This window comes from Arvicola amphibius, chromosome 17, assembly GCF_903992535.2.
Source record: "Arvicola amphibius chromosome 17, mArvAmp1.2, whole genome shotgun sequence".
Taxonomy (NCBI): Eukaryota; Metazoa; Chordata; class Mammalia; order Rodentia; family Cricetidae; genus Arvicola; species Arvicola amphibius.
In genome coordinates, this window is record NC_052063.2 from 32613888 (window position 1) to 32639283 (window position 25396).

General features: G+C 53.7%; 3 protein-coding genes across 3 annotated transcripts; 1 reads left to right on the top strand and 2 right to left on the bottom strand.

Annotated features, from left to right (window-relative positions):
- The first annotated feature begins 2454 nt into the window (after positions 1-2454).
- On the top strand, positions 2455-7543 carry Shmt2 (serine hydroxymethyltransferase 2). Its single transcript, XM_038314584.2, has 12 exons — positions 2455-2608; positions 3837-4034; positions 4467-4546; positions 4708-4908; positions 5179-5260; positions 5392-5514; positions 5603-5742; positions 5941-6106; positions 6306-6405; positions 6489-6644; positions 6730-6837; positions 6959-7543. The coding sequence occupies exons 1-12, from the start codon at positions 2576-2578 to the stop codon at positions 7084-7086; spliced, it is 1515 nt and encodes a 504-aa protein (XP_038170512.1). The 5' UTR covers positions 2455-2575; the 3' UTR covers positions 7087-7543.
- Positions 7544-7748: 205 nt separating this feature from the next.
- Positions 7749-9718, bottom strand: Ndufa4l2 (NDUFA4 mitochondrial complex associated like 2). Its single transcript, XM_038314586.1, has 4 exons — positions 9649-9718; positions 9225-9313; positions 8528-8588; positions 7749-8411 (listed from the first exon to the last, which is right to left on the bottom strand). Exons 1-4 carry the CDS (start codon positions 9703-9705, stop codon positions 8355-8357), a joined length of 264 nt encoding a protein of 87 aa, XP_038170514.1. The 5' UTR covers positions 9706-9718; the 3' UTR covers positions 7749-8354.
- Positions 9719-15902: 6184 nt separating this feature from the next.
- Positions 15903-23665, bottom strand: Stac3 (SH3 and cysteine rich domain 3). The gene is made up of 12 exons (XM_038315066.1): positions 22765-23665; positions 21912-21978; positions 21434-21698; positions 21098-21195; positions 20847-20919; positions 19648-19745; positions 17426-17492; positions 17188-17240; positions 16939-17024; positions 16711-16762; positions 16490-16627; positions 15903-16326 (listed from the first exon to the last, which is right to left on the bottom strand). Exons 2-12 carry the CDS (start codon positions 21975-21977, stop codon positions 16228-16230), a joined length of 1095 nt encoding a protein of 364 aa, XP_038170994.1. The 5' UTR covers position 21978; positions 22765-23665; the 3' UTR covers positions 15903-16227.
- Positions 23666-25396: the final 1731 nt, after the last annotated feature.

Sequence of the window (25396 nt, forward strand, 5' to 3'; positions counted from 1 at the left end):
AGTGCTGAAAACCGGCTAGGCTCCATCCACGAGGCTGGAGGGAAAGGGAAGATTGGGAGGAAAGGGGAACGGTGTTTGCGGCATCTGGAGTCATCGATCTTCCTTTTCCTTCCTAATTTCGTGGGCGCTGAGTTTGCAGACGGATGAGGGAGGGAGGGAACAGTGGGAGGAGGTGATGGGGGATGGGACGAGTGCAGGTTTGGAGGGCGGGGCTGAGTCGCGGCTGGTAGCCGCTAGCAAACAGCCCCCTTCAGCCAGCTGCCCACCCTCTCCACCTCCGCCTTCAGCTCCCTCCTGCAGCCTTGGCTGCTAATTTTATCCGCCCCCAACCCTGGCCCGGGCGTTAATTGGCTGCAGCTTCATTAGCAGTTCTCAGCTCAGCAGCCCCCCTCCCCTTGGGACCCCCCTGACTGGGCCTTGGGGGTGGTGGTGCAGACAAGCTGAAACAGAGAGTCTCTCTTCAGCCAGACTTCTCTGGAGTTCCGGGTAAAGGTGCCCACAGAAAAGAGAGCAGGGCCCTCAGCAGGATCGCCCACAGCGCAGTCTGATACCGAGTATAGGGGCAGATCTGACCCCGACATGTCAGAGAGTAAAAAATCACGGGGAGAAAATAAATATCTAGAGCTGGAGATGGAGCTCTTACCTAGCATGCCCAAGGCCCTGGGTTCAATACACAAATAAATGAAGGAGGATACGGATAAGTAGCCGGGTCGGAATGAGAGGAGAAGGAAGATGAACTGGTTTCCCTCTCCAGGGCCTGGTGCCGGAGTCACCGGAGAGAACTGAAGTTCAAGATACTCAGAGACTTCATGGAGACCCAGGTGGGACCGCCTAGGGTGGCAGTGACTGGAACCAGCAGGCTTGCGACTCCTCGTGCGTACTCTACATTCCGTCTGTAGCACTGATGGAAAATGTAACGATCCTCCCAACGGTGATCATATGTCCTTCCGTGGATCATCCTCCTCTCTCGCTCCTCAAACATTCCTCCTCCAAGGCTCTGTCCACCTACTCCCCTCTCTTCCTTATGCATCCAGATGTGTGAGGAAAGCGAGCTGCTGGACGCTCTGCCCGTTTACCTCTTCATGGCCCATCAGTGAGCCTTGTCTCCCCAGGGTTAAGGCACGCCTAGCATGGCTCAATGTCTATTGAATGAATAAATGCATAAAATGGCTGCATAGGGCTATGCTCCTCACAAACAGTGCTTGCTGGAATCCCCAAGAGAGGTTTGGTTGTGTGTCTTCATTGCTGTCTTTGAGAGCCATTGAACTAGAAGGGTTTTGTTTTGTTGTTTTATTTGTCTGTTTCGGTTTTTCGAGACAGGGTTTCTCTGTAGCTTTGGAGCCTATCCTGGAACTCACTCTATAGACCAGGCTGGTCTTGAACTCACGGAGACCTACCTGTCTGTCTCCCGAGTGCTGGGATTAAACACATGCTCCATCACCGACTGGCTGAACTAGATGTTTTAGGATATCCCCAGATCATGCAGAATCTTCCTTTGGAGAGGTCAGTGAGTTCCCCATTGAAAGATTTACTCAGATCAGGTTCAAGAACCTGGTGATTGCCGGGTGGTGGTGGCGCACGCCTTTAATCCCAGCACTCGGGAGGCAGAGGCAGGCGGATCTCTGTGAGTTCGAGACCAGCCTGGTCTACAAGAGCTAGTTCCAGGATAGGCTTCAAAGCTACAGAGAAACCCTGTCTCAAAAAACCAAAAAACCAAAAAACAAAAAACAAAAAAACAACAACAACAAAAAAAGAACCTGGTGATTGCTGGGATAGTCTGTAAATAAATACTGAAATGCACTGTGGGATGGCCAGAGGAGGGGCAGTTTACTTTGCCTTGGCTGATGGGCCATGAAGGAAGCAGTTTTGAGTCATTCCTGCCATAAACTCTTTTATTGCATTTGGGGGCCAGGGTGTGACCAGGCTCACATTTGGTGCACTGGCCTCTAACTTTATAGGTAGCTGAGGCTAGCCTTGAACTCCTAATCCTCCTGCCTCCACTTTGTTAGTGCTGGAATGACAAGCATGGGCCATCACAATTATTTTATCAAGGTTTGACAAGTGAAGAAAACTGAGGACCGGCGAGGTTATTTTGCTGTAATCCTAAAGCAGGGGTTTGGGTCTTCTACCCTTTCAAATTATATCAGCTCCCACTGTGCCATGGTTCTTTACCTTCTATATGTGTCTCTGACTCTCCCAGAGGATTTTATAGTTCTGGCTACTTGGTAGGCACAAACCAACCAAACAAACAAACAAAAGAAACCAAAAAAAATGCTTGCCTGAACAACTGGCGGGAAAAACGACGACAAAAGCAACAACAATAATAACGACCCTGAGCTTCAAGACTCTTTCAGGCAACCCCGGAGGTACAGATGCAAAATAAGAATAAAAACTACAATTCCCAGAAAGCCATATTCTAGAGAGTACGCATGCGCGGGTAACTCCCCTTTAACTCGAACTTCACGGGGGTATTTTTCTCGCGCATGCGCTCTAAGGACAGTCTGCTTCCGACCCCTCCCCTGTTACTACTCTGGACCGGAGTTGGTGGCTGGTCATTCTGTGACCTCCGGTAGCGATGGTGCCCTTCTCTTGGCTTTGGACCACTCGGGTAAGAACAGGGTTCTGGATACTGGAGGGCCAGTGGAAAGGCCCACCCCACTTTAGTTCCTCTTCACAAAGTGGGGTTCCCTTGGCTCCTTCACCGCACGTGTTCTGGGGCCTCGGGGAGCAGATGCTTAACCAGGAAATCCCTGAGAGTCCTGGGCGCACGTGCGGTGCCTGGGCCCCTAGTTCTGGCGATCAGACGTCCCAGGGTCTGTGATAGCACCGTTCACACGGCTTCAGGTAGAGGTCCGCAGACCCTGCGTTAGCTTTATCCTAGCGAACAAGTGGGGTTCCCGGCTTCGATGTGCTAGTTTCATTTTTCCCGCCAGCTCTGAGTTATGGAGATGATGCAACCGAGCCTTCGTGCTTTCATCAGGCAGGGGTCCCGCTGCAGCGTGGGCGGAAGGAAGTAGGGAGGTGGTGTGTGTGTGTGAGAGAGAGAGAGATAAAATTAAGATTTTGGCTTCCTTCTGGGCAAACACCGTCACTCTACCCCCACTCCCGCCAGTACACACCTCTTTCCAAGAACTGCTTAAAAGTCTATTCTACTTTCGTTGCTCTGGAAACTATCCTTACAGCCTGTGGCGTTAAGCCCTGGTAACTTGGTGTCTTCTCTCATTGGGTAGTCTCTTAGGGGGAGGCTGTGCAGGAGGTCCTCTCCCTTTATGTCCGTATTCTGCCTTCATGTATGTATGTTCATCAACATGGCATGCTTGGGTACCCACAGAGTTCCTTCAGGTCTCCTGGAACTGGAGTTACAGATGGTTGTGAGCTGCCATGTGGGTGCTGGGAGCTGAACCTCTGCCCTTTGCCTTGTACAAGAGCAACAAGTGTCCTTAACCACTGAGCTACCTCTCTGGGGCCAGGAAGGCCCTTTTGTTCCTGTGTGTGGGGCAACCCTGGATTCTCAGTATCTCTCTTCTGAATTTGGGGGATATGGACTTCAGGAGGGCAAGCTTTGCTCTGTGACTTGGCAGAGCGACTCCCAGGGTTAGGTGGAGGGAGCTTTGGAGGGGGGTTGAGTAGAGCTGAACAGAACTGCCCTTTGGATAGTGATCTGAACTTTGACGCTAGAACTTGCTTTTCAAGGTGAAGGTGGGGGTGGTGAGAACCGAGTTTACTTGGCTGGACCAGGCTGCCAGCTTAACCAGAGGGCTCTCTGTACCCGTGGCCGAGGGCGATCAGGAGAGGTCTGGACAATTTTTAATTAATACTGGCTTTCTTGCCCTAAGCCTCTGCAACGATGTGGTCAGCTGGTCTGGATGGCTGCTCGGGCTCAGCACAGCAAGGTGGCCCAGACACAGGCTGGGGAAGCAGCTGGAGGCTGGACAGGCCAGGAGACTTTGGCAGACAGTGATCCTGAGGTGTGGGAGCTACTGCAGAGGGAGAAAGACAGGCAGTGTCGCGGCCTGGAACTCATCGCCTCAGAGGTAGGATGTGAGGATGTGGGCCGAGGACCCAGCTACCGTGAGTGCAGGAAGTAACACGCCATCTTCCGGTCATTTCTCCGGGGTCTTCTCCCGCTCTTTGGACTGCCTTCTGAAGCATCCAGTTGATGGAGCTTCTGGAGCCCCTAGAGTTTCGTTTCTCCCCTATATTCCCCCTCTTGTCAGAAGAGGAAACACAGGTTGAGTGGACAGTTAGCCTTACTGGGGCCACCCATCATGGCAGCTGAGTTTGAGAACGCTGCTCCTGGTCCTGCCTCATGCCTGGCAAGGAACCCAGAGTCCTAGGGCTCTTTCTGTCGCCTGTCTCTCCCCTAATCCCCCAGCCTGTGTGCTCTGGCAGGGGTGGGACGGTGGGAGTCCAGGGAAAGGGGCTCATTGCCTTCTGACACTGGCCCCCTCCTCCCACCACCTCAGAACTTCTGCAGCCGAGCTGCGCTGGAGGCCCTGGGGTCCTGTCTGAACAACAAGTACTCGGAGGGTTACCCTGGCAAGAGGTGAGGGCTAGACCGACGGGCTGGAGGGCAGCATCAGGGATGGCACTCCCAGTGGCAGAGCCTTCTTGAGCCTATTAATGCTTATGGAGGTGACCGTCCCAGCCCTTGGCTTCTGGCCAAGTGTCCTTTCTCTGTGCCCGTCTGTGCCCTCTCCGTGGTAGATACTATGGAGGAGCAGAAGTTGTGGATGAGATCGAGCTGCTCTGCCAGCGCCGGGCCTTGGAAGCCTTTGACCTGGACCCTGCACAGTGGGGAGTCAATGTCCAGCCGTACTCGGGGTCCCCGGCCAATCTGGCTGCCTACACAGCTCTTCTTCAGCCTCATGATCGAATCATGGGGTTGGACCTGCCCGACGGGGGCCAGTGAGTACGGCGAGGATGGATGATGGGTTCGGTGGGCAGTAATGGCATGGGATGGGAGTTATTTAGAGAATACATATCAGGTCCTGTGAAGATGGAACATACCTGTCCCATGCTACAGAGGAGGAGAGCAAGGTCTTAGCATCCAGGGGAGCGCATTGGGGAGGGGCGGGGGCGAGCTGGGACCGGTGTTCCCGGGATGGGTGTGTGGAGGTGGGGTGGAAGCGGCTGGTTAGGTGAAGTTATTTCACTTTGAGATTCTTTTCTTTCTAGTCTCACGCATGGCTACATGTCGGATGTCAAACGGATCTCTGCTACATCCATCTTCTTCGAATCTATGCCCTATAAGCTCAACGTAAGTGTCCTACAGCCTGGGCACTTGGCCCTGGTGGTTTGTTCTTGGCCAGTGGGAGGACTGGAGGTCCAGGGAGCTTGAGCTGCACCTGCTGCCACTTCCGGGCTTTAGCTTCCTATCTGTTTATCCAGCCCCAAACCGGCCTCATTGACTATGACCAGCTGGCACTGACCGCTCGGCTTTTCCGACCACGGCTCATCATTGCTGGTACCAGTGCCTACGCCCGCCTCATTGACTATGCCCGCATGAGAGAGGTTGGTGAGGGGCTGGAGAGCAAGGGTTGGGGGAGGGGCCAGGAAGGACGGCTTCCCCAGGCTGAGGCACGTCTCTCTACCTGCCCAGGTTTGCGATGAGGTCAAGGCTCACCTGCTGGCAGACATGGCCCACATCAGTGGCCTCGTGGCTGCCAAGGTCATCCCTACACCTTTCAAGTACGCGGACATCGTCACCACCACCACTCATAAGACTCTTCGAGGGGCCAGGTCAGAACTACCTGGGGTTAGACCTTGCTAGGGAACTTGGGGGTGGGTGGAGAGAGGCTGGACCCTTCAACCACTGGGATCCAGTGCACCAAGCACAGTTGAGGGGCCTCGGAGCCTCTGAGTGTCCAAAGCAGCCATCTCCTCTGTCCCCCATCGCCTGTCATTGGCTTAGATCCCAACTACTTGTCTTCCACATAGGTCAGGGCTCATCTTTTACCGGAAGGGAGTGCGGACTGTAGACCCCAAGACTGGCCAAGAGATCCCTTACACTTTTGAGGACCGAATCAACTTTGCTGTGTTCCCATCCTTACAGGGGGGCCCCCACAACCATGCCATTGCTGCCGTAGCTGTGGCCCTCAAGCAGGTCGGGGAGCCTTCCCTTGTGTCGGGGTGCCTTGGTCCAGAGGCTTTGCTTCCTTACCTTGTAGCTGAGGCTGAGGCAGATGGAAGGGAAGTGGCTAAGGTGGGAGGCAGCAAGGTTGGGGTCGGAGTCCTGCTTGGTTCAAGTCCTAGACAGGGCCTGTTCTCAGCCCTGGGGTGACGGGGTGCTGTCTTATCTGCAGGCCCGCACCCCCATGTTCCGGGAGTACTCCTTACAGGTGCTGAGAAACGCTCAGGCCATGGCTGATGCCCTGCTCAAGCGAGGCTACTCACTGGTGTCGGGTAAGCCAGTGGGTGGGTGAAGGCCTTTGTAGCCTCAAGAGAGGCCCCAGACTCCCCAATCTCCATTTACTGTCCCCCCTAAGGTGGCACTGACACCCACCTGGTGCTGGTGGACCTGCGACCCAAGGGCCTGGACGGAGCCCGAGCTGAGCGGGTGCTGGAGCTTGTGTCCATCACTGCCAACAAGAACACGTGCCCTGGAGACCGCAGTGCCATCACCCCTGGGGGCCTTCGGCTCGGTGAGGCCTGGGGTCTGAGGAGGGAAGGCTCCCAGCCACACTCCTGATCCTGACCATGCTAACTGTCTGTCTACTGCTCTCCTAGGCGCCCCAGCATTGACTTCTCGGCAGTTCCGCGAGGATGACTTCCGTAGGGTCGTTGATTTCATCGATGAAGGAGTCAACATTGGCTTGGAGGTGAAGCGCAAGACTGGTGAGTGGCCGCAAAGGGCCCCAGCCTAGGAGTTTCCAGCCGTTGTCCTCCCTGCTGTTCTGGTTCCCGCCTTGTCTAGAGCTCTGACTATCTTGTTATACTCTCTTCTCAATATTTTCAGCCAAGCTCCAGGATTTCAAATCCTTCCTGCTCAAAGACCCAGAGACGAGGCAGCGTTTGGCCAACCTCAGGCAGCAGGTGGAACGGTTTGCCAGGTCCTTCCCAATGCCTGGATTTGATGAACGCTGAGGACCACGCAGACTGGAAGTTACCTTTCTTTCTGCCTACCTGGACCACAAAAGAGACACCGCTGATCTTTCTGTGTTTCGGTAGAGGGAGGAAGGCCTTCTGTTTAGGGCAAGAGCCAGGCATAAGCCCCCTCCTGGAATTTGTAGCTGAGATTTCTGTTTTGTAGCCATTTCTAGAAGAAGCCCCCAACACACACCCAGCTTGTTTTTGAGACAGGGTCTCACTTAGCTGAGGCTGGCCTTGAACTGACCTTCCTACCTCCACTTCCCAAGTGCTGGGGTTGCAGGTATACACCATCACACGCAATATCCCTCTCAGCTGTCTGCCCCGGCCCTCTGCCACATCTCAGTGTTGGACTCTTGCTCTTTCTTGGGGAGGGGGAGTTGCGTTCTGAGCCCGAGGAAGGGGTGGGCAGACACCCTCCTTCCTGTTTTTATCTAATAAAAAGCTAACCTGCCCAGAGTTCCTATTACTGTGGGAGGGGTCCCCTGGGCCAGCCAGTGATTCAACTCCCTCTACATGCATTTCTCCTTCCTCCCACCACCATAAGGACCCCCGGGGCTGTAGCCTCCCCACTCTGTCTCTGATCAGAGCCGACACCAGACGTGATTAGCAGGCGCAGCAAATTCAATTTGTTAAATGAAATTGTATTTTGCCCACGGCTGCTTCTGTTTGATCCCCAGGGACTGTGGAGCAAGGGAAGGGAGGGGTGGGGAGAAAGCACAGGAAGGCCCAGGTGCAAGGTGGGAGGGGGTGTCATTGATGGGAGGCACCCGCTTGGGCAGGAAAGGAACAAGCTGCCTGGTAGAGGCTCCCCATCCTAGGCAAGCTGGGTAGCCAGGGCGAGCCCAGTCGAGCCTGGGCAGCCACTCCCCCTAGACCTTGCTCAAAACTTGCACTAACGTGGGGCCTGCCACGTCGCTTGGCACTCAGGCCCCTGCTTGCTGTTGGCACACGTCTGTCACGTTCAACACGTAGCCTTGCCACACCCAGTTAGCCATGGGGGTAGGAGTGGAGAGGGGCTAGCTTGGGTCTTTTGGGTCAACCCCAGCATCTGCCTGCAGCTTTGACTACCCACCCCCACCGTGGGACTCAAGCTGAGGGTCAGAGGTTCTTCCTCTACTGGGAGTGAGGGAGGAGGGTGGGGGTGGAGTCACCCCCCCTCCGCGTGGGAATCCAGCCCATGTAAGCAGAAGCTGGACATGGCTAGAGTCTGGGACAGCGAATGGAAGAAGCGCGTGATTTCCATGGCACCCTCGGGCCCTGCCTTAGAAATCTGGCCGGTCCTTCTTCAGCTTCTTGTAGTCAGTGGAAACAGCAAGGAACTGTGGGGAGGGAGAGGAGATTGAAGGACTGTCTCTTGCCTCCCCTACTTGCTGTGTGTGGGGTGCAAGTTTGGGGCCAGGAAGGAGGTGGGGGGGCACTTTAGGTCCACAGTCACCTTGTACTGGTCGTTGGGATTCACACGGTTCCAGGGTTCTGGGTTGTTCTTTCTGTCCCAGCTGTAGGGGGGATAGGAAGGTTAGGGTCTTTTCTGGGGACCAGGACACTGGCATTAAAGACCTTAGTGTCAGCACCCCCAGTTTCCTACCCTGGGGAGGGGAGCACATTTCCTAGAGATTGACAGAAGGGGGCATGTTAGTAGGTGCTGGCGAGAGGCATGCCTGGTGACATGTCTGCCCATGATTCCCCAGGGTTTCTGCCTCCTAGGTTAGCCAGTCACAGTCGTAGGAGTCAGTAGAAACCCTAAAAAGCAGGGCTTGGGTGGTACGCCGAAAGCCTCAGAGCCCCACACTGCTAGACCTCCAGCACTTCTGGGCAGGCACAGAGGTACCTAAAAAGCCAGATGTGGCCAATGGAGCTGTGTCGCCATGGCAACCCTGTGGTGAGCGGGATGGGATTCCAGCCGCCCCACGTGGCTAGCCTCTGACAAGTGAGCCACCAGGTGGTCCAGATGGGAGAAGAGGGTCTCTCAGATCAGGCATTCCTGCCCTCTGAAATGCTGGGTGGTAACAGTGGAAATAAGTACGTAGACCAAGGGACCCCTTCTAGAGTCACCCATTAATTACCATCAATCCCAAGCAGTCCCATTTTGCTCCGCCCAGGACCCCTGCTTGCCTCCCAAGCCCTGTAGTTACCAGACATCCGGGCTACGCAGCGCCAGTCGAAGCAGATAGAGCCCAGCACTGCCCATGCCCAGGCAGATGAAGCCGATCATTGGGATGAGCTGCAGAAAGAGCCGGGTGGTCTGGGGTCCGAACTCCGCCCAGTTCCCCCGCTCACTCACCCTGTATGGCTTTTCTGTCCCTCTTCACCCAAGGTCGGGTGCCCTCCTCCCTTCTGGGAGCGAGACCTGAAATCTCCAACCACAGTTTCCACACTCCCTTGCCCTACATGAGCTGGCCCAAGGTAGATTCCAGGGATATGGATATACTGCAGAGACAGTGTGGGATGCCCCTTGGAAGACTCGAGAGCATTAAGGAAACTAGACCGGAGGCAGGGTCTGGGGGTCTTGAGGGGTGGGGTCGTAAGAGGGAAGTGAGGATCTGGTACTGAACTCACCCCGGGGTGTCTTTTTATCTGCCGGTAGAAGCGGGCCCCTGAACTGGTTCCTGCCATCTTTTTTCCAGTGTCTGTTCTCCGCTGGATCTGTTCTATTCCTCTCCCTGGGGTCCCGCCCCCCATCGGGGAGGGGTCAGCCCAGCCCAGCCGGCCCCACCCAGCTTGCTTCCTCCCAGCGATTCCAGGTCCAAAGAAGACTGGAGAGCGTTGGGAAGCCTTGAAGTTTTTCCTTCCCAACTCTCTCCTACAGATGGGGGAATCCTGGCCCATGAGACATCATTATACTTGAGTCTTTGGGTATCCGAGGGAGAAGGCCTTCTGGCACCCAGAGACTGAAGGGGGACTCCGATGCGGGACAGGCAAGCAGACAGCCCTCTAGCAAAACAGGGATGTGGAATGTCCACGGGAGGGACCAAGAACAGCGAGGGCATTGCTAGTGTTTTCCCTACACCCCTGGAGCCTCCCAGGAGCTAGCAGGCCTTGAGAATACAGGTTCTGCCTCAGCATCATGCAGTTGGAGGAGGCGGGAGGCAAGTGAGCATTGCTAGCGCCCCCAGCGCCTCTTGTTCCAGGGCAGTTCCGCTGAGTCGTGGTTGGCCTGGAGTAGTTAGGGGTGGAGGCTGTAGGTGCATGAATCTGCACTGTTCAAAAAGTAAGACAATGGCTGGGGCAGTCTGGGGGCCTGAGACAGAAGGTAGAGCTCTCTCCAGGGAGGCCACCATACTCATGCCTGGCTTTGGGGTTAGAGGAAGAGCTCTGAATGAAGGAGGCAGACTTAGAAGGCTGGAAGGGATGTTGAAATAGCCAAGAGAACAATCAATTCAGGTATACCTGTATTGCCAGGGCAAGAAGTTTCCCCCACCCTCCATCTTTGGAGGACTGTTTTTGGGGACACAGGGTGAACCTCATCTCCCTCTCTTGTGTTAATTTCCATCACGCCCTCCCACTTGGCTTCTGCTCCTGGATCCTGGGAAGCCCCCCCCCCATTTCTCCCCTAAAGAACTTGTCCTATGGTGGGCACCCGCAGGGATGAGCTGTGTACCCACCACTGCTTCCCTGGGGTACAGGGAGGGGGACGACCCTTTCTGAGGGGCCCCTCCCTTCCTCACACACCAATACCTCACCCGCCCGCCCCTTGAGCTGACAAGCTCTGCCGTAATTAGGCTGCAGGGTCCGGGCTCTCCACCTCCCTCCGGTGGATAATGAGATAAAGTGTCAGAGACATGGCGAGAACAAAGAGACAGAGACTCGCTTGAGATGGGTGTGGGAGTGGGGATGGGGTGGAGGAGGGGGGCTGATGGGATGTCACAGTCTGGAGCATCAGCACCTTTAGGGTTGTGCCAGGGAGGATGTGTCCTGTCACCAGTATCCCCCAAGCCTGGACCCCTGGAGATTGGGGTGGGGGGTGGTGCTAAACGCCAATCTTGAAGCTTAAACTCCAACAGCTGCCCAGCTGGGCTACACATCTGGTGGTACTCTGTAGTACAGCTGGGGAGTCAGGACTCCAGGAGGGACATCTGGCCTTTGCTTTATGCCCCTTTGCTCTTGGGCCCTCGCTTGCCTAGTTCTGGTGACCTAGGCCTGGGGAGAGAGACCCAGAGCCTGTCCTAGTACAGTGGAGGTAGCAGGTTTCTCCTCCCTTGGGTCTCCAGTCCGCTCTTAAGCTCAGATATTATATCATCACTTCTGCTCTTGCCTCTCTGCAGTTTCTTGACACTTCGTCTGCTCCTGATCCGGGTCTCTGTGTTCCCCTATCTGGATGGTGGTCTTTGGGGTTCCAGGTCTCACCCATTCTCCTTCCCTGCATTTTCCCCCTACAGTAACTCAGACCGTGCTGGCCCAGCAGGTGAGGGACAACAGGAGTCGTTAGCCGAGGATTAGGCACAACCCGTAGTCCCAAGAGGACCGGACTCTTCAACTCTAAACCGCTCCGGGCTACTAATCCGTGTGGCTGGCGGTGCAGCAAGTCAAATGCAGCTGGGCTCTCCAGAGCGAGCAGATTGCGGGGGTCCGTGGCTGCGGGTGCCCTCTGGAGGCCGAGCCGCTCTCAAATTCAGAGAAGAGGTCTCGGGCTCCCCCTGTCGGGCAGAGGCTGCTCTGCATTTCCAGTGTTTGTTCAAGTCTGCGCCTGGAGTGTGCTGTGCACACAGGTCTGTGCCCAGTGGCTTACTCGCTCATGCAACCGAGGTAGGACCCTCTCATCCTCCTCTCTTCTGGCTAGTCAGAGGACACAGATGGGGCGAGGACTCTATCTCGCCAGGTGTGGACAGCAGCCAGGTTCAGGCTGAATTCTCTCTCCAGGCTGACCTCACACACCTGGGGCTTCATCTCTGCTCTAGTACTGTGGGGACTTGCCTCTGACTTGGTCTTCCCTAAGACCCCGGTTGACTTCTTTCTGCTGCTCTTCAGACTGTCTCTAGCTCTATGTTTTTCGGTATGTCTGCCTCTCCTAGACTCTGCTCCCAACCTATCCACCTAGCTTTGTCCTTTCGTGTCTGCTGCTCTGTGTCTCTCCTTTCCCCTTACACCTTGCTGTGGTCTCTTTGCAAATGCCCCCCTCTCCCTCCCTCCCTCTCTCCCTCCCTCCCTCCCTCCCTCCCTCCCTCCCTCCTTCTCTCCTCTCTCTCCTTTCTTCCCTTCCACCCATCCATTCCTTATTTCTATTCTGTGGTTTAGTACCCGTCCCTGGGGAGTTGCAGCAACCCAATGGAACAGCTCGCGGACACTTTGGGGGCATTGCTCAGGGTCCCCTCCCCATCACTTCCACATTCCTGTCACCTCGCTGCAGCCTCTGTCTTCCCGCTGCAGCTGAGGTACTGGAGAGGGCGCCCGAGAGGGAAGCCACAAAGCCCTGCATATGCTCAGGAGCCCCGGGGGTCCTTGACCCCCGCTGCCACTATTAAGGGCGCTGGGTCCTGAGGCTCTGAGATGATCATGACTGCAGCAGCCAGACAGAAGTGGAGCCTGGAGCCTGGCGGCAAGCAGGCTAGCAAGCGAGACAAAGACGCCCCGTGCCATCTGTTTATGCAAAGCGCTCACCGCTAGGGACCCTGGTGTCCCGGTGCCTTGCTCAGACCGGGGCACAGGGTCATGAACCCACTTCTGCCCAGGGCTCCCGCTATGCCTGGGCATCCCCTCCTCCCTGGCAGCCAGAGAGCCAAGGGGCGAGCAGAACAGGGAGGGGGCGGGGTGTTGATGTGATTGGAGAGGACGCGGCTGTTTCTTCAATAATGGATGGAGATGATGCGGACGGCGAGCCGGCCGGGAAAGGAGAGAGGAATAGAAATGGCGAGAGAAAGAAGCGGGGGCGGGAGACTCAATCAGAGGCTGTCGTGCACGGGAACGCGCGCACACGCGGGCGCGGGCGTCACACTGTCATTCGGGTACATGCTGCTGCGCAGCTCACACCCAGGCACACGCCCACGCACTGTCACCGAGACACACACCTGCAAGCAGAGACGCCAGAGCAGCGCGCGCACGGACACGCACACACATAGACACACACAAAAGCACCCGGCAGTGGCTCTTGAATTCCACATACACGATCCTGGAGGCACCGACGCCTGCACACCGGGGCACATCCAGACTCAAAGAGCGCACAGACACGTCGACATGTCAAAGCACCTAGCCACCCTGGGACTCACAGACAGAAATCATAGAAACGGGGAGGTGCGGGTAGACAACCCGGGCAGTATAGACACACAGGCACTGACAAAATTGAAACACATACAGGAGCACACGTATCTGGGGCTGGGATATAGACAAACATCACATCCCCAGACGTGCGTATGCCATACACTAGGAAGCACTGAGAAAGAGACCCTTCCACGGGGCTGCACCCAAGCAAAGGCAGGGGCTGCTGTTTGTGCCCTGCCGGGCTGAGTGTGTGAAAGGGGTCGCTGGGGCAAGCTTGTTAGCCCCCATTAGCCTAGCAATGTAATGAGGAAGTGGTGACAGGAGCGCCTGGGGCTGTGGACTCAGACGCCTATCGCCCCCCACCCCCACCCCGCCGCCGCCCCATAGGCTTTCTTCCCAGGCCCTCAGGTACAGACCTGCGGCTGTCCCTGCTGTAACTATTCTGGAAAGCCCTGACAGCTCCAACTTAAGCATGCGAGAGGCAGAGCGATGGCTGGTGGGACAGAAAGGACAGCCCTAGAAGATCCCCAGAAGCCCCAACTGAGCTGAGGTGAGGGTTCGGTATCTCACCTCCAGGCACGCTGCCCAATCAACTTTTTTTTTTTTTAATCTCCAGTTAGACCCTGGAGAGGGGTGGGTGTGCATTGTGTCCTGGACCCTGTAATACCCTGGTCCTTCCTCTCACCTATTTTCAATTCAGTCTGCTCCTTGGCCCAGACTTATGACCTTTGCAGTGTGTGGCAGAGCCATCCATCACCCAGGCAGCTGGCTTGTGGGAGTGGGAGGCACTGGGGGCCAAACAGTGTCCCTGTCATACTTCCGGCCCTCTCCTGGGACTGGCCAGGACTCAATTCAACCGGCCGAGTACTGAGCAGAAGGATATGATCACCCGGTTCAATCAAGACACGATTCTCCACCCCTGGGACCCCAGCACCCCTCCTTCCAGTTAGGCGCAGCCTGTCTCCCGGCTCCTCCCGCCCCCCCTTCTCTCGGGCCCTTTGCTTAATTTCCTATTAACTGCTGATAAATCCAATTAAACCGCCGCTCTAATTAGGGACAGCTGCTGGCTCGGTAAGACGAGGGAGAAGGGGGGCACCCTGTGAGTATAGGGAGAGAGAACAGCCGCTCTTCCTGCTCCTCGACACCCCTACACCAACACTGCCGCCCAATGAGCCAGTAAATTGGTTTTGCTTCAGTATTTTTGGGGGGCTCTTGACAGCCCAAGGGGCTCAGTTTTTGAGTCCCTCAGACCGTTTGATGAATACAGGCAATCGGCATCCTCGTCCTTCTTCCCCTTCCTTGTATAAAGGGACTGTCCAGTGTTCCTCTAAAGCCCTGGCCTTCACACCACCCGGCTTTCAGAAGTGACAGTCAAGGGCACAGGGAACAAGAAACTGAACCCGGTTTTGCAGCAAGTTTTGTGTGCTTCCCTACCCCTAGTACACCTCATCTTTCTGTACGGAAGGGGAGGGGGTGCCCGTCCCGTGGCCCTCCTCTTCCCAACCCAGCTGAGCCTCTGCCCTCCCCCCTCCTCCAGCAGCAGATGGTGCCCGGGCTCCCGCTGCCAACCTTGCTAGGCGGTGCCAACCTTAGTCCTGGCAGACAACCCGTAGACTAGAAGAGGAGCTTCTGGCTGGCCAGGCCGACCCTCCCCCACCCGCTCTCAAACCCAAGACCCTCTGCCTGCCCGACTCCAGCGACCACCCCAAGCTGCTTCTCAACGGTCGGCTCCTAGGTCCCCAAACTCCTCATCTCCTTCTGCTCCCTTCTGTACACCTTCCCGCTCCTCGCCACCTGCCGCCCTGACCAGGGCCGGCAGATTTGCATATTTGCATATGCAAATAATAACATTTGCATACGGCGCACCGCAGGGGGGGGTGTCTCTGCTAGAACCCGGTAGCTGTCTGCCAGGCGTCCTCTCACTCCGTACCTGTCGGAAAAGGGCTGGGGCAGGGACCGCGCGGGAGGGGTGAGGCCCCCCCCGGCCTCGCTAGCTCCGTTCCCAGAGGACTAGAGGAAGTGTTGCCATGGAGACGGCACGCACCCCACCCCCTCCCAGGCCCAGGGTCTCAGGCTTGGTGTCTCTGGTTCTTTCCCCTTAGCCACCCCCCACGCCCCTCCCAATCCCTCTCTCCAACTGAGATCTTACATCGCCCCCTGGCGGCCAAGATGGGCTCTGAGCCAGGTTCTGAAATGCAAGGGCTAAATGGCCAAGACCTAACCGAGATATCTAGCCGCACCAGGCTTATTCTCCCAGCCACAGGAGCCCTGGGGTGGCTTTCCAGTCCGGCTCTTTTCTTCCAGCAGTAGCTTAGACTAGCGAGTGCAAGTCTTCCGTCTCCCACTGGTCATGGGTTTCCATAACCCGACAATATGAAGTGGGGCAGCCGGGGAACATTCTTCCTCTCTCCACACGCCTTCTCTTCATCCACAGTTAAAAAGACATGCCTTTAATCCAAGCACTGGGGAGGCAGAGGCAGGCAGATCTCTGTGAGTTCGAAGTCAGCCTGGTCTACAAGAGCTAGTTTCCAGGAAATGCTCCAAAGCTACTGAGTTAAACCCTGTCTCTGAAAAAAAAAAAAAAGAAAGAAAAAAAAAAAGAAAAAGACAAACTTCTCTAACTTTTGTCAAAACTTTAATAAATTCACAACATTGACAGTTCAGCCCCTTGGCGCCTCTTTATGGATATGCACCCTACCCCCCAGCTCTTGAAGGTTGGATGGGCTGAAGTGTGGGTCTTATTGGTGCCGGCTATCCAGTGCACCGGGTATCCGAAGCCCTAGGCAGGGGAGAAGTGGGAGACAGGCCCTCCCCAGAAACATCATCATGCTCGGTGGGCCTTTCCACCCTCCTCATCCAGTAGTCCAGTTGCCTCTTCCCTCCCAGCCCGCACTGGGCCCCGCCCAGAGCCAGGTCTAGGGTCTCCAGCAGGCACCAGTTCACCTAAATCTCCTCCAGAAAGTCGGTGGGGAACAGCCCCACCTTGCGGCCGGTGTAGACCTTGACGTAGCCGCCAACTTCGTCTCCTTTCTGCACTACGATCTAGGGAGTGAAAGGGTTGGGGAGCAGGAGCTAGATTAAGGACAGAGGACGAGAGCAGGGAAGCTGGGAGAGGGGCGTTTACACGAAAGGGTTAGCACCTCCCAGGTGTGTGGATGGGGGTCGTGCGATCAGGCCTGGGATTAGGTTAGGGTACCCGAGCTACCTGGTCTTTCTTCAGAGTGATCTGCCCAATCTCGCGGTTCCCCACAAAGGATCTGGTTACGCGGTGCACGCGTTCTCCAGCCCGGACCCGAATGATGAAGTTTGGCGGGAAGAATCCGACCTTCTCTCCGATTTTCCCCTAGAGAAGGGAGTCGGTAGGCTAAGGATCTCAGGTTCTGGAGCCTACCCTTAGCCCACCTCGGCTCTAGCCGGTCGTCTTACCCGCCACCACTCCTCGTTGGAGTCGTCAATAACTGTGATCTTCTCCCCTGGCCTGGGACAGGAAGGAGAGTTCTCTGTGACTGACATTACACACCAGTTCCTGGCAGTGCTGCAGGCGCAGCTCCAAAAAAGCGGCCCAAGGAACCCGCCCTTCTCCATTCCCAGAGCGACCTCATCTCTTCCTCCTCCGTGCTCCCCACACTCCCGCCTCCCTTGAATGCTTCTCACGGGAAATCCAGATCATCTTTCTCCAAGGCTTTGAACCGATAGAGAGCCACAAAGTAATGAGACTGCTGGAAGCCGGGCTGCTTGTGCTGGGGGGGGGGGGCAGAAGACGGGCCATGAGCTTTAGACCTCCTTTACTTTATTGGTATTTGGGTGTCTGTCTCAGTGTGGAGAGTGGGTGGAGGGTGGCGGGAACATCTGTGAGTGATGTCTGGGAGGAGGACCAGGATTCTACAGGTAGACAGGACTCACTTTGTCATCCGGTGTTTTCTTCTCAGCCTTCTTGTCCCTTTCTGCATTGTTTCCTTGGATGCGAAATAGGGGCAAATTGCTTCTGCCTCCCGGAGGGCATTCATCACCCCCACCCTGTCTGCTGGAGAACTTGTCCACCCTGGGCCCAGTCTTTCCCTCTCCACCTGCTATACAGCACACAAACCCCTGACTACACTGACTCCATGCCATCTCTGGGGGTGGAGAGGTTGGTACTCACCATCCTGGGACTTGCCTTCCTCTGGCCTGGCTGACTCTGGCTCCTCCTCCATCATGGCTGCTAGAGGCTGTAGGGGATACCAGCGTTAGAGAGGTACTGTCTTGGGAACCTCTCTAGGCAGGCCAGAGAGTTAAAGAACAACAGTATCTAAGCGCTGGAAGAATACTTGGAGAAAATAGTAGTCTAAGAACCTGCCTGATGCAGGAATTCCTTCTGAAGCATGCTGGCAGGTCGGTTCCCTTCATTGTGCCTGGACACAGCTAATAATAGGCAGTTCACCCCCTTACAGCACAACCCCGTTGATTTTCTTTTTCAATCCCCTTTATTAAGCTCACATTAGCTTTCCTGTTATCTTTTAGTTATTTGTCTCAAGTTGCCTTCTTGGGCTTTAAATGTGAAACAGAGTCCCTTTAACTATCTAAGGACAGTAGACATATCTTCCTGGCTTTTCCTCCCCACTGATTCTTAGCCCTGCAAATCACCCGTGATCCAGATTTCAGGCCCTTCATTATACTGTCTGAGTAAAAAACTGCAGTGTGGAAGACAAGGAGTCCCCTGTTCCCTTGTTGTTTTGTTGTGAGACAGAGTCCCTGCAGTCCAGCTGTCCTCACGCTCCCTGTGTGGCCGGTGACCTTGAGTTCCTCATCTCCTGGCCTCCAGCTCCCACACGCTACGATTACAGACACGCACCACTTTACCTGTCTGGCAACAGTTTTCATAGTTCCCCTTTGAGAACAGAACCTAAGAACACGGATTTTTTTTTTTTTCTGAAACAGCCTCATAATTCACAGTTCAATTGACTGAATTTGTTATCTGTACCCAAGTTTTATATCAACCACTTTGAAATCAGATCTCTAGTTTTGTTTCCTCTAAGACTTATTCACTACCACAAGAAAAGTAAATTTTCTCTTATGAACTTTCAAATTATTATTATTAATATTAATATTTTCAAGACAGAGTTTCTATGTGTAACAGCCCTGGCTGTCCTGGTACTCACTTTGTAGACCAGGCTAAGCTCAGACTCACAGAGGCCTCTGCCTTCCTTTGAGTGCTGGGATTTAAGGTGTGTACCACCACCAACTTTCACATTATCAAAGCCAGACAAGGCTGTGCATGCCTCCAGTTCCAGCACCAGGATGCTAAAGTAGGAGGATTGTGAATTCAAGGACAGGAAGCCTGTGCTGTGCACATAGCAAGACCCTTAAAGCAGAATGGGGCAGAACATGTGTTAGAGATAGTCTCCTCGGTGGACTGCTTGCCTAGCAGGCAGGAAGCTCTGGTTCCTACCGTCACACAGAGCAGGTCTGATGATCTGTATCTGTAAAGCCAGTACCTGGGAAGTGAAGGCAGGAGGATCAATGTTCAAGACCATCCTTAGCTACAAGGAGATTCTGATGCTGGTTTAGGCTACCTGAGACGGGGTCTGGGGAGGTAAAGAGCACTCGATGCTCTCTCTCTTTAAGATTTTATTTAGTGTTTTTTTTTTTATGTGTATGAGTACTCTGGCTGCATATATGTTGGTGCACCATGTGTGTGCCTGGTAACAACAGAGACCTCAGAACTGGGATTGCTTTAACTAACACCATCTATATTAGTTCGTAAGGTTGTCCAGAGAGAAACTCATGGCTTGCACAGGCGAGCACGTTTCTGGCATTACCAACTCTATTGTGAAAGACAAGGAGGCTGCCCTTGCCCAGTGTAACTTTTGTGCCTGTCTCATCTACAAGATGAGCAGGTCACACCAGATGTTCTTCACGAACACCTGCTGGCTCTAGAATTCCTTAGCTACTTGGGATGACAAATTCTCTTTCCCAGATGCAAAACACACGGATCTTGCCTCCGTTACCCGCAGTGCCAGGCCAGGGACTTAGCCTTGTGTGGTCAGTTTTAGAAGGGGATTGGGGAAGCATGCTCTATGTCTGGAGGAGTTTGCTTTTCAGTGTTGGGTATTGAACCAGGATGCCTACACATACATACTAGGCAAGCACTCTACCACAGAACTATATTCTCAGCCCCGTGGCATGATTTTTTTTCCTGGTGAGGTATATAAAGCACCAAAAAAAAAAAAAAATTCTACAGTTTCACACAGGAATGTTTCTGTTGGTTATGCTGCACCATTTGGGGGCAGAGGACCCTTAACTTCTATCAGTTTTCCCAAGGGGGAAAGGATCTGTCCCGTGGAGCTTCTACAACGGGCCTCTGTGAGGACATGGGGTGCTCACATTTTTCTTATCTGCCTGTCCCTTCTTCCGTTCCTTGTTTGCCATGATCACCCCGATGCGCAGGGTTTCAAACACGGGGTCATTGCGATTGGCAGCAGCTGGTGGAGTGGGAGGAGAAAGAAGGCATCATTGGAAAGGCAGAGGAGGGCTGGGGAGAGGTCTCTCAAAGGGACATCTGGGAGTCAGTGGATACTCACAGGGACTTGTTGGGGGTTGGAGACAGAGAACAGGGAAGGGCCAGCTGCGTAATGCCTGGGTCACCAATCTATAAAGGGTTCTAAAACACTCTGGGAATGCCTTGTGATGGGACTCCTTCCAGTAGAGTATTATTATACTGCTGGCTTTTGTTCAGGCCCGGGTGTTGCCACCAGCACATTCTTTTTGAACCCATACTCTTTATGGGTTCTCCACCAAATACATCTCAGCAGTTTTTTCAGCGAATACATGTGTTTTCTTTTTCAAGGCGGTCTCACTATGTAGCCCTGGCTACATATGGAATATACTCTTCTTTTGGTATTTGAGACAGGGTTTCTCTGTAGCTTTGGAGCCTGTCCTGGAACTCGCTCTGAAGACTAGGCTGGCCTCGAACTCACAGAGATCCACCTGACTGCCTCCCAAGTGCTGGTATTAAAGGCGTGTGCCACCACCACCTGGCAGATACACTTTTAAGGGTTGCCCAACTATGAACTTGTCCGGGGGTATCCATAGCTCATGGGATGGCCCTGAGTATGGCATCACTCTGTAACGGTGCAAACAGGCTAGAATCCTTGTTCTTGCTTAGGAATAGTTCGAAGGAAACCATTTCTTCTCTCTGCCTCTGGCCATTTGCAGTCTTGCTCACTCAGGGCCCTCTCAGCTGTGCATCAAGACCAGTCGGTGTATCCAAAAATGGCTGTAAAAATACCAGACTGGGCTGGGCGGTAGTGGTGCATGACTTTAATCTCAGCACTGGAGAGGCAGAGGGGCAGATCTCTGTGAGTTCGAGGTCAGCCTGGTCTACAAGAGCTAGTTCCAGGACAGGCTCCAAAGCTATACAGAGAAACCCTGTCTCGAAAAACCAAAACCAAACCAAAACCAAACCTAGACTGAGGGAGAACTATGGAAACAGAATGATTCTATTTCAGAATTTACTTTCCGAGGAGGTGGTGTGAAACAGTCTGAGACTTGCCCGCTCCCTCAGGTCGTATACGCACACTTACAGAGGTCTTTGACACACGCGTACTGTTGGTTGCTGTACAGTGGGGAGCTATAGGCACGATGGAAACCAGGCGGCTGCAGGATGGGATGGGGAAAGCAGTAAGGGTAGGAAGTAGCAAGGTCGGGTCCAGAATCCCCTCCCTCGTGAGTAAGAGCTGGGCTGAGAAGGGGAAAGCAGGCTTTAGGGGCCACCACACAGTCGACGGCCTGTGCCTCTCCTACGTTTCTTGCTCCCCAGGGCCTTGTTACTCACGATCTTGCCGAAGCATCTCTGCATCTCCACGTAGGACTGGCAATGTTCATGGATGTTAGTTTTGCAGTTCTTACAGCGGAGCCCAAATTTGTTATTGACTTGGGGGGGGAGGGAGAACATTTGAGTAAGGTTCTGGATTCCCCTTTTCCTTTGTAGCCCTATGGCTACTCGGCTACTTTACCGGTTCTCAGCCTGCCCTCTTCCGACACCCTACACTGTCAATCTCACTGTTTTCATGGAGTGAATCCTGCCACAGTGTGTCCGTTACACACACAGCTTCCGTAAGTCCTCTCCCACCCCATAAGCCTTCTGTCTCTATTCCCCTTCAAGACTCACGCACAATCATCCGGGCACAGACATCACAGAATTTGGGTTTCTTGAAGAAGTGATCTTTGAATTTGTGGGGCTTGTCATTGACAAGCTTAGGAGGTTCTGGGGGTGGTTCCTCCTCCTCCTCCTCTTCCTCTTCTTCCTCATAGATATAGTAGATGGGCCCGCCCCCAGCTCCCACCGCCTCTCCATTGGCCTGGGGCTCTGGGGGAGGCTCCATTTCAGTTGTCTCTGGAGAGCCCTTCTTGAATATCTGCTTTAGTCGTCGTAGCTGAGGGAGGGGGTGAAGGAAACTCGATGTTAAATGACAGTCACTTTCTCAGCAGTGTCCCTGGATTCGTGGATTGGGGCTGCAGATATTGGCTAGCCCAACAACAAACAAGCCACACTCAAGCGGGGTCTACTCAAGCAGTTTTCTTTACATACCAAAGCTTCCCAGCCCCTCCAACACTCCTGCCCCCAGGGATCAGAGGTCCAGACTCACCCCACTTTGTGGAGTTTCTGCTGGGAAGGAGGGCTTAGGGGACTCCAGTACCTCCTTTTCTGTCATCCTGCAAGAGGTTGGAGCCCACTATGAGATCTAACCCGACTGCCTGTTCTATTCCTGTATTCCTGCTGTGCACAGTGGGGCAGACCCAAGGGGAGCCTTTGGTAGAACTTGTGAACAGATCCTATGGAGGTCCAGAAAAAAATGTTCAGAGGCGGAAGACTTCCCAAGCAGTTCCTTAGACTGACAACTACCTTCCCATGCCAAGGAGCAGCCCCGGTCTACAAATCCAATATGCTGCTCAAGGCTGTTGGCTTCGGAGCTCCCCTACAGCAGTGGTTCTCAATCTTCCCAGTGCTGCGACACTTTAATACCCCAACCATAGAATCATTTCACTGCTACTTCATAACTGTAACCTTGCTAGTTATAAATCATAATGCTTGAGATGCAGGAGATCTGGCATGCGACCACTTATATGTTGAGAACCACTGTCCTACACACACTTGTGGTTGATGCAATACACACCTTCTCCTGGCTTCAGGAGGTTTGAGCTGCATCCTTGCCTATATGTCTGAAGGTGTGTCCGGAGATCTGCCCTCCCTGCCTCTCGGAGCCTTGGGGGCCTGGTGCCTAGTTCTGTCTTGGCTGCCTCGGGTCTCTGCTATTTTGGTTTTCAGAGTAATATGAGCCTTTCCTTCCCTTACTGCTCCATCCTCTGGACCCCACCACACCCTACCCCTCTTCCAATCTTGACTCATCTTGAAGTAGAACAATTACACTTTGAAAATTCAAGCTACTCACAGATTACAAGAGCAAGGGGGAAGCCGAACAGGATGAAGAGACGACTTACTTTAGAGACTCCCTAAGTCAGGTCAGTGTGGAAAGAGGGTCCCTAAGATCTTGATGGTGGTGCTGGGGGAAAGGTGGTCCTCTTCCGCCAGTGCTAAGCCCCCAGCACCTTCTGGACTCACAGCTACTCAGACACTACTGGTAGGCCTCCTAGCCTCTCACCGTGGTAGCCGAGCTGAAATGACAGGGCTGGAGGACAGTGGACAGCTGAGAGCACAGCTGACAGGCAGAAATTGGAACCAGGAGGTCTGGGCAGGGCTAGACCCTGCCTCCTCCCATCCCCCAGAGCAGCTCCCCTGAGTGTTTACACTGAGCAGGTCGGCACTGGCTAATCAGGAAGGCGTATTTTCTACCCAACACTGCAGCACCTTACCCCACTCCAAGTACCAGGGGACCCAGGGTTTTGCCGTGCTAACCATGTGCTATAACCGCAGCAGGAAAGGGGCTTCTGCTCTCCACGTGCGCTCCTGTGAGTTCCAATGTCTGACGGTAACTTCTCCATACTCTTTCCCCTAATGTTCCAAGAACCTTTCAACTCTAAGCCCATTTCCGTTACTTGCTTAGGTTTTGCTTCCTCTTTTTGTTTGTGAGACAGGGTTTCTCTGTATAGCTTTGAGCATGTCCTGGAACTAGCTTTGTAGAGCAGGCTGGCCTCAAACTCACAGATCCTCCTGTCCCTTCCTCCTGGGTGCTGGGAGCTGAGAAGAGGGTGTGAATCAGAACTCAGTCAACCACGTGAGACTGCATCATCCTCCACAGCCAAGCAGAGTATGATAAACTACTGTACTTCTTGCCCAGAGGACCTGGGTTGTTCTCAGCACCCACACATCGGCTGTCTGTAACTCTAGTTCTGAAGGTTCCACACCCTCTTCTGACCTCTGTAGGCATCAAGCACACACAGAGTGCACATACATACACATGTGGGCAAACCACTTGTATCATAAAAATAAATCTTAAAAAAAAAAAAAAAAGCCTAGTTGGCACCAGAAGTCAAAGGCGCAGGTGACAGTTGACCCTGGACATGTCACCGCTGTCTGTGGTCTTCTCTTCCTGAATGCACGCATGAGCGCAGGGGTGTAGTCTGAGAACTCTTCAGTCAGTTCTTTCCTGCCACTTCGTGGGATGCAGGAACTGAAGCAGATGAGGCTTGCATACAGCACCTCTTCTATTAGCCAGCCTTACCAACCCAGTTGCCTTCTATAGTGAGGGTTAATTCAAGCATACATTTACACACACACAGGAAAGAGAGCTCTAACGTCCCTGCTGTTCGGCTGTAAATACACACACACACACATTTTGGTTTTCTGAAACAGGGTTTCTCTGTAGCTTTGGAACCTGTCCTGGAACTAGCTCTTGTAGATCCACCTGCCTCTGCCTCCCAAGTGCTGGGATTAAAGGTGTGCGCCACCACTGCCTGGCTAACATTGACTTATATTTTTAAACTACATGTTGTGTATCGCCTGACCTGAGCGGTGATCAAAGGACAACTTCCCAGAGTCAGTTCACCCCTCGTCTTGGGAGCAAGCTCAGGCTGCCAGGCTTGGGAGTAAGCATTTACCCACTGAGCCACTTTGAAGGCCATAAAGTGAGTTTTTATCATCTGTAAATAATGTTCCCTCCCCCATGAGAACTGTATGCTCTAAAGTTAAAATAGCCAAGCCTTATAGTTTTAATTTTTTTAATTTTGAGACAGGGTTTCTCTGTGTCGCTCTGGCTGTCCTGACACTCGCTCTGTAGACCAGGCTGGCCTTGAACTCACAGAGATCCACCTGATTGCCTCCCCAGTGCTGGGATAAAGGCACACACCATTACCACCTGGAAGTTTTTTTTTTTTTTTTTTTTTTTAGACAGGGTTTCTCTGTGGCTTTGGAGCCTGTCCTGGAACTAGCTCTTGTAGACCAGGCTGGTCTCGAACTCACAGAGATCCGCCTGCCTCTGCCTCCCGAGTGCTGGGATTAAAGGCGTGCGCCACCACCGCCCGGCCTCCACCTGGCAGTTTTAACCATTTTAATTGCAATTCCACCTCTCAACTCTAGATAGTCCAGCATAGGGGCTGACAGGTCAGGGGAAGGCTACATTCTCAGGCACAGCTTTCTCTAGTCTGTGAACTATGACATGTCTGCAAGATCCTGGAGGACAGCCAAGTCAAGGTTGTAACGGAGTGTGGATTTTGTTTGTTTTTAAGAAAGTCGCATTATGTAGCCCTGGTTGTTCTGGAACCTGCTATGTTCAAGCTGGTCTTAAGCTCAGTTTTGCCTGTCTGCTTCCTGAGCACTGTAATTACAGGATGGTATGTGTCACCATGCTTAAAACTGGAGTCCTGCCTCAAAATACACACACACACACAGACACACACACATACAGACACACACAGACACACACACATACACAGACAGACTGAGACACACACAGACACACACACAGACACACACATAGACACAATCACACAGACACACATACACACAGGAAGACACACAGACACACATATACACACACACAGACAGACACACACATACACACACAGAGGAAAGAGTGCTGCATGGCTCTGAGAGCTCTAATGTCCCTGTTGTTGGGCTGTAGCACTGAGATGGCTTGAAGACTCTCCAGTCAATTCCACCTGCAAGTGGTGGCTT

What these genes read in the sequence shown, in the direction of transcription:
- Shmt2 (XM_038314584.2), top strand. Translation starts at nt 2,576, where the DNA reads ATGGTGCCCTTCTCTTGGCTTTGGACCACTCGG. An exon ending in CTTGGCTTTGGACCACTCGG is followed by an intron (nt 2,609 to 3,836) that starts GTAAGAACAGGG and finishes TCTTGCCCTAAG; the next exon opens with CCTCTGCAACGATGTGGTCA. An exon ending in AAGACTCTTCGAGGGGCCAG is followed by an intron (nt 5,743 to 5,940) that starts GTCAGAACTACC and finishes TCTTCCACATAG; the next exon opens with GTCAGGGCTCATCTTTTACC.
- Ndufa4l2 (XM_038314586.1), bottom strand. Translation starts at nt 9,705, where the DNA reads ATGGCAGGAACCAGTTCAGGGGCCCGCTTCTACCGGCAGATAAAAAGA. An exon ending in CTGCGTAGCCCGGATGTCTG is followed by an intron (nt 8,589 to 9,224) that starts GTAACTACAGGG and finishes TCCCCCCTACAG; the next exon opens with CTGGGACAGAAAGAACAACC. An exon ending in ATCCCAACGACCAGTACAAG is followed by an intron (nt 8,412 to 8,527) that starts GTGACTGTGGAC and finishes CCCTCCCCACAG; the next exon opens with TTCCTTGCTGTTTCCACTGA.
- Stac3 (XM_038315066.1), bottom strand. Translation starts at nt 21,977, where the DNA reads ATGACAGAAAAGGAGGTACTGGAGTCCCCTAAGCCCTCCTTCCCAGCA. An exon ending in CAGAAACTCCACAAAGTGGG is followed by an intron (nt 21,699 to 21,911) that starts GTGAGTCTGGAC and finishes CCCCTCCCTCAG; the next exon opens with CTACGACGACTAAAGCAGAT. An exon ending in AAAGATGATCTGGATTTCCC is followed by an intron (nt 16,763 to 16,938) that starts GTGAGAAGCATT and finishes TTCCTGTCCCAG; the next exon opens with GCCAGGGGAGAAGATCACAG.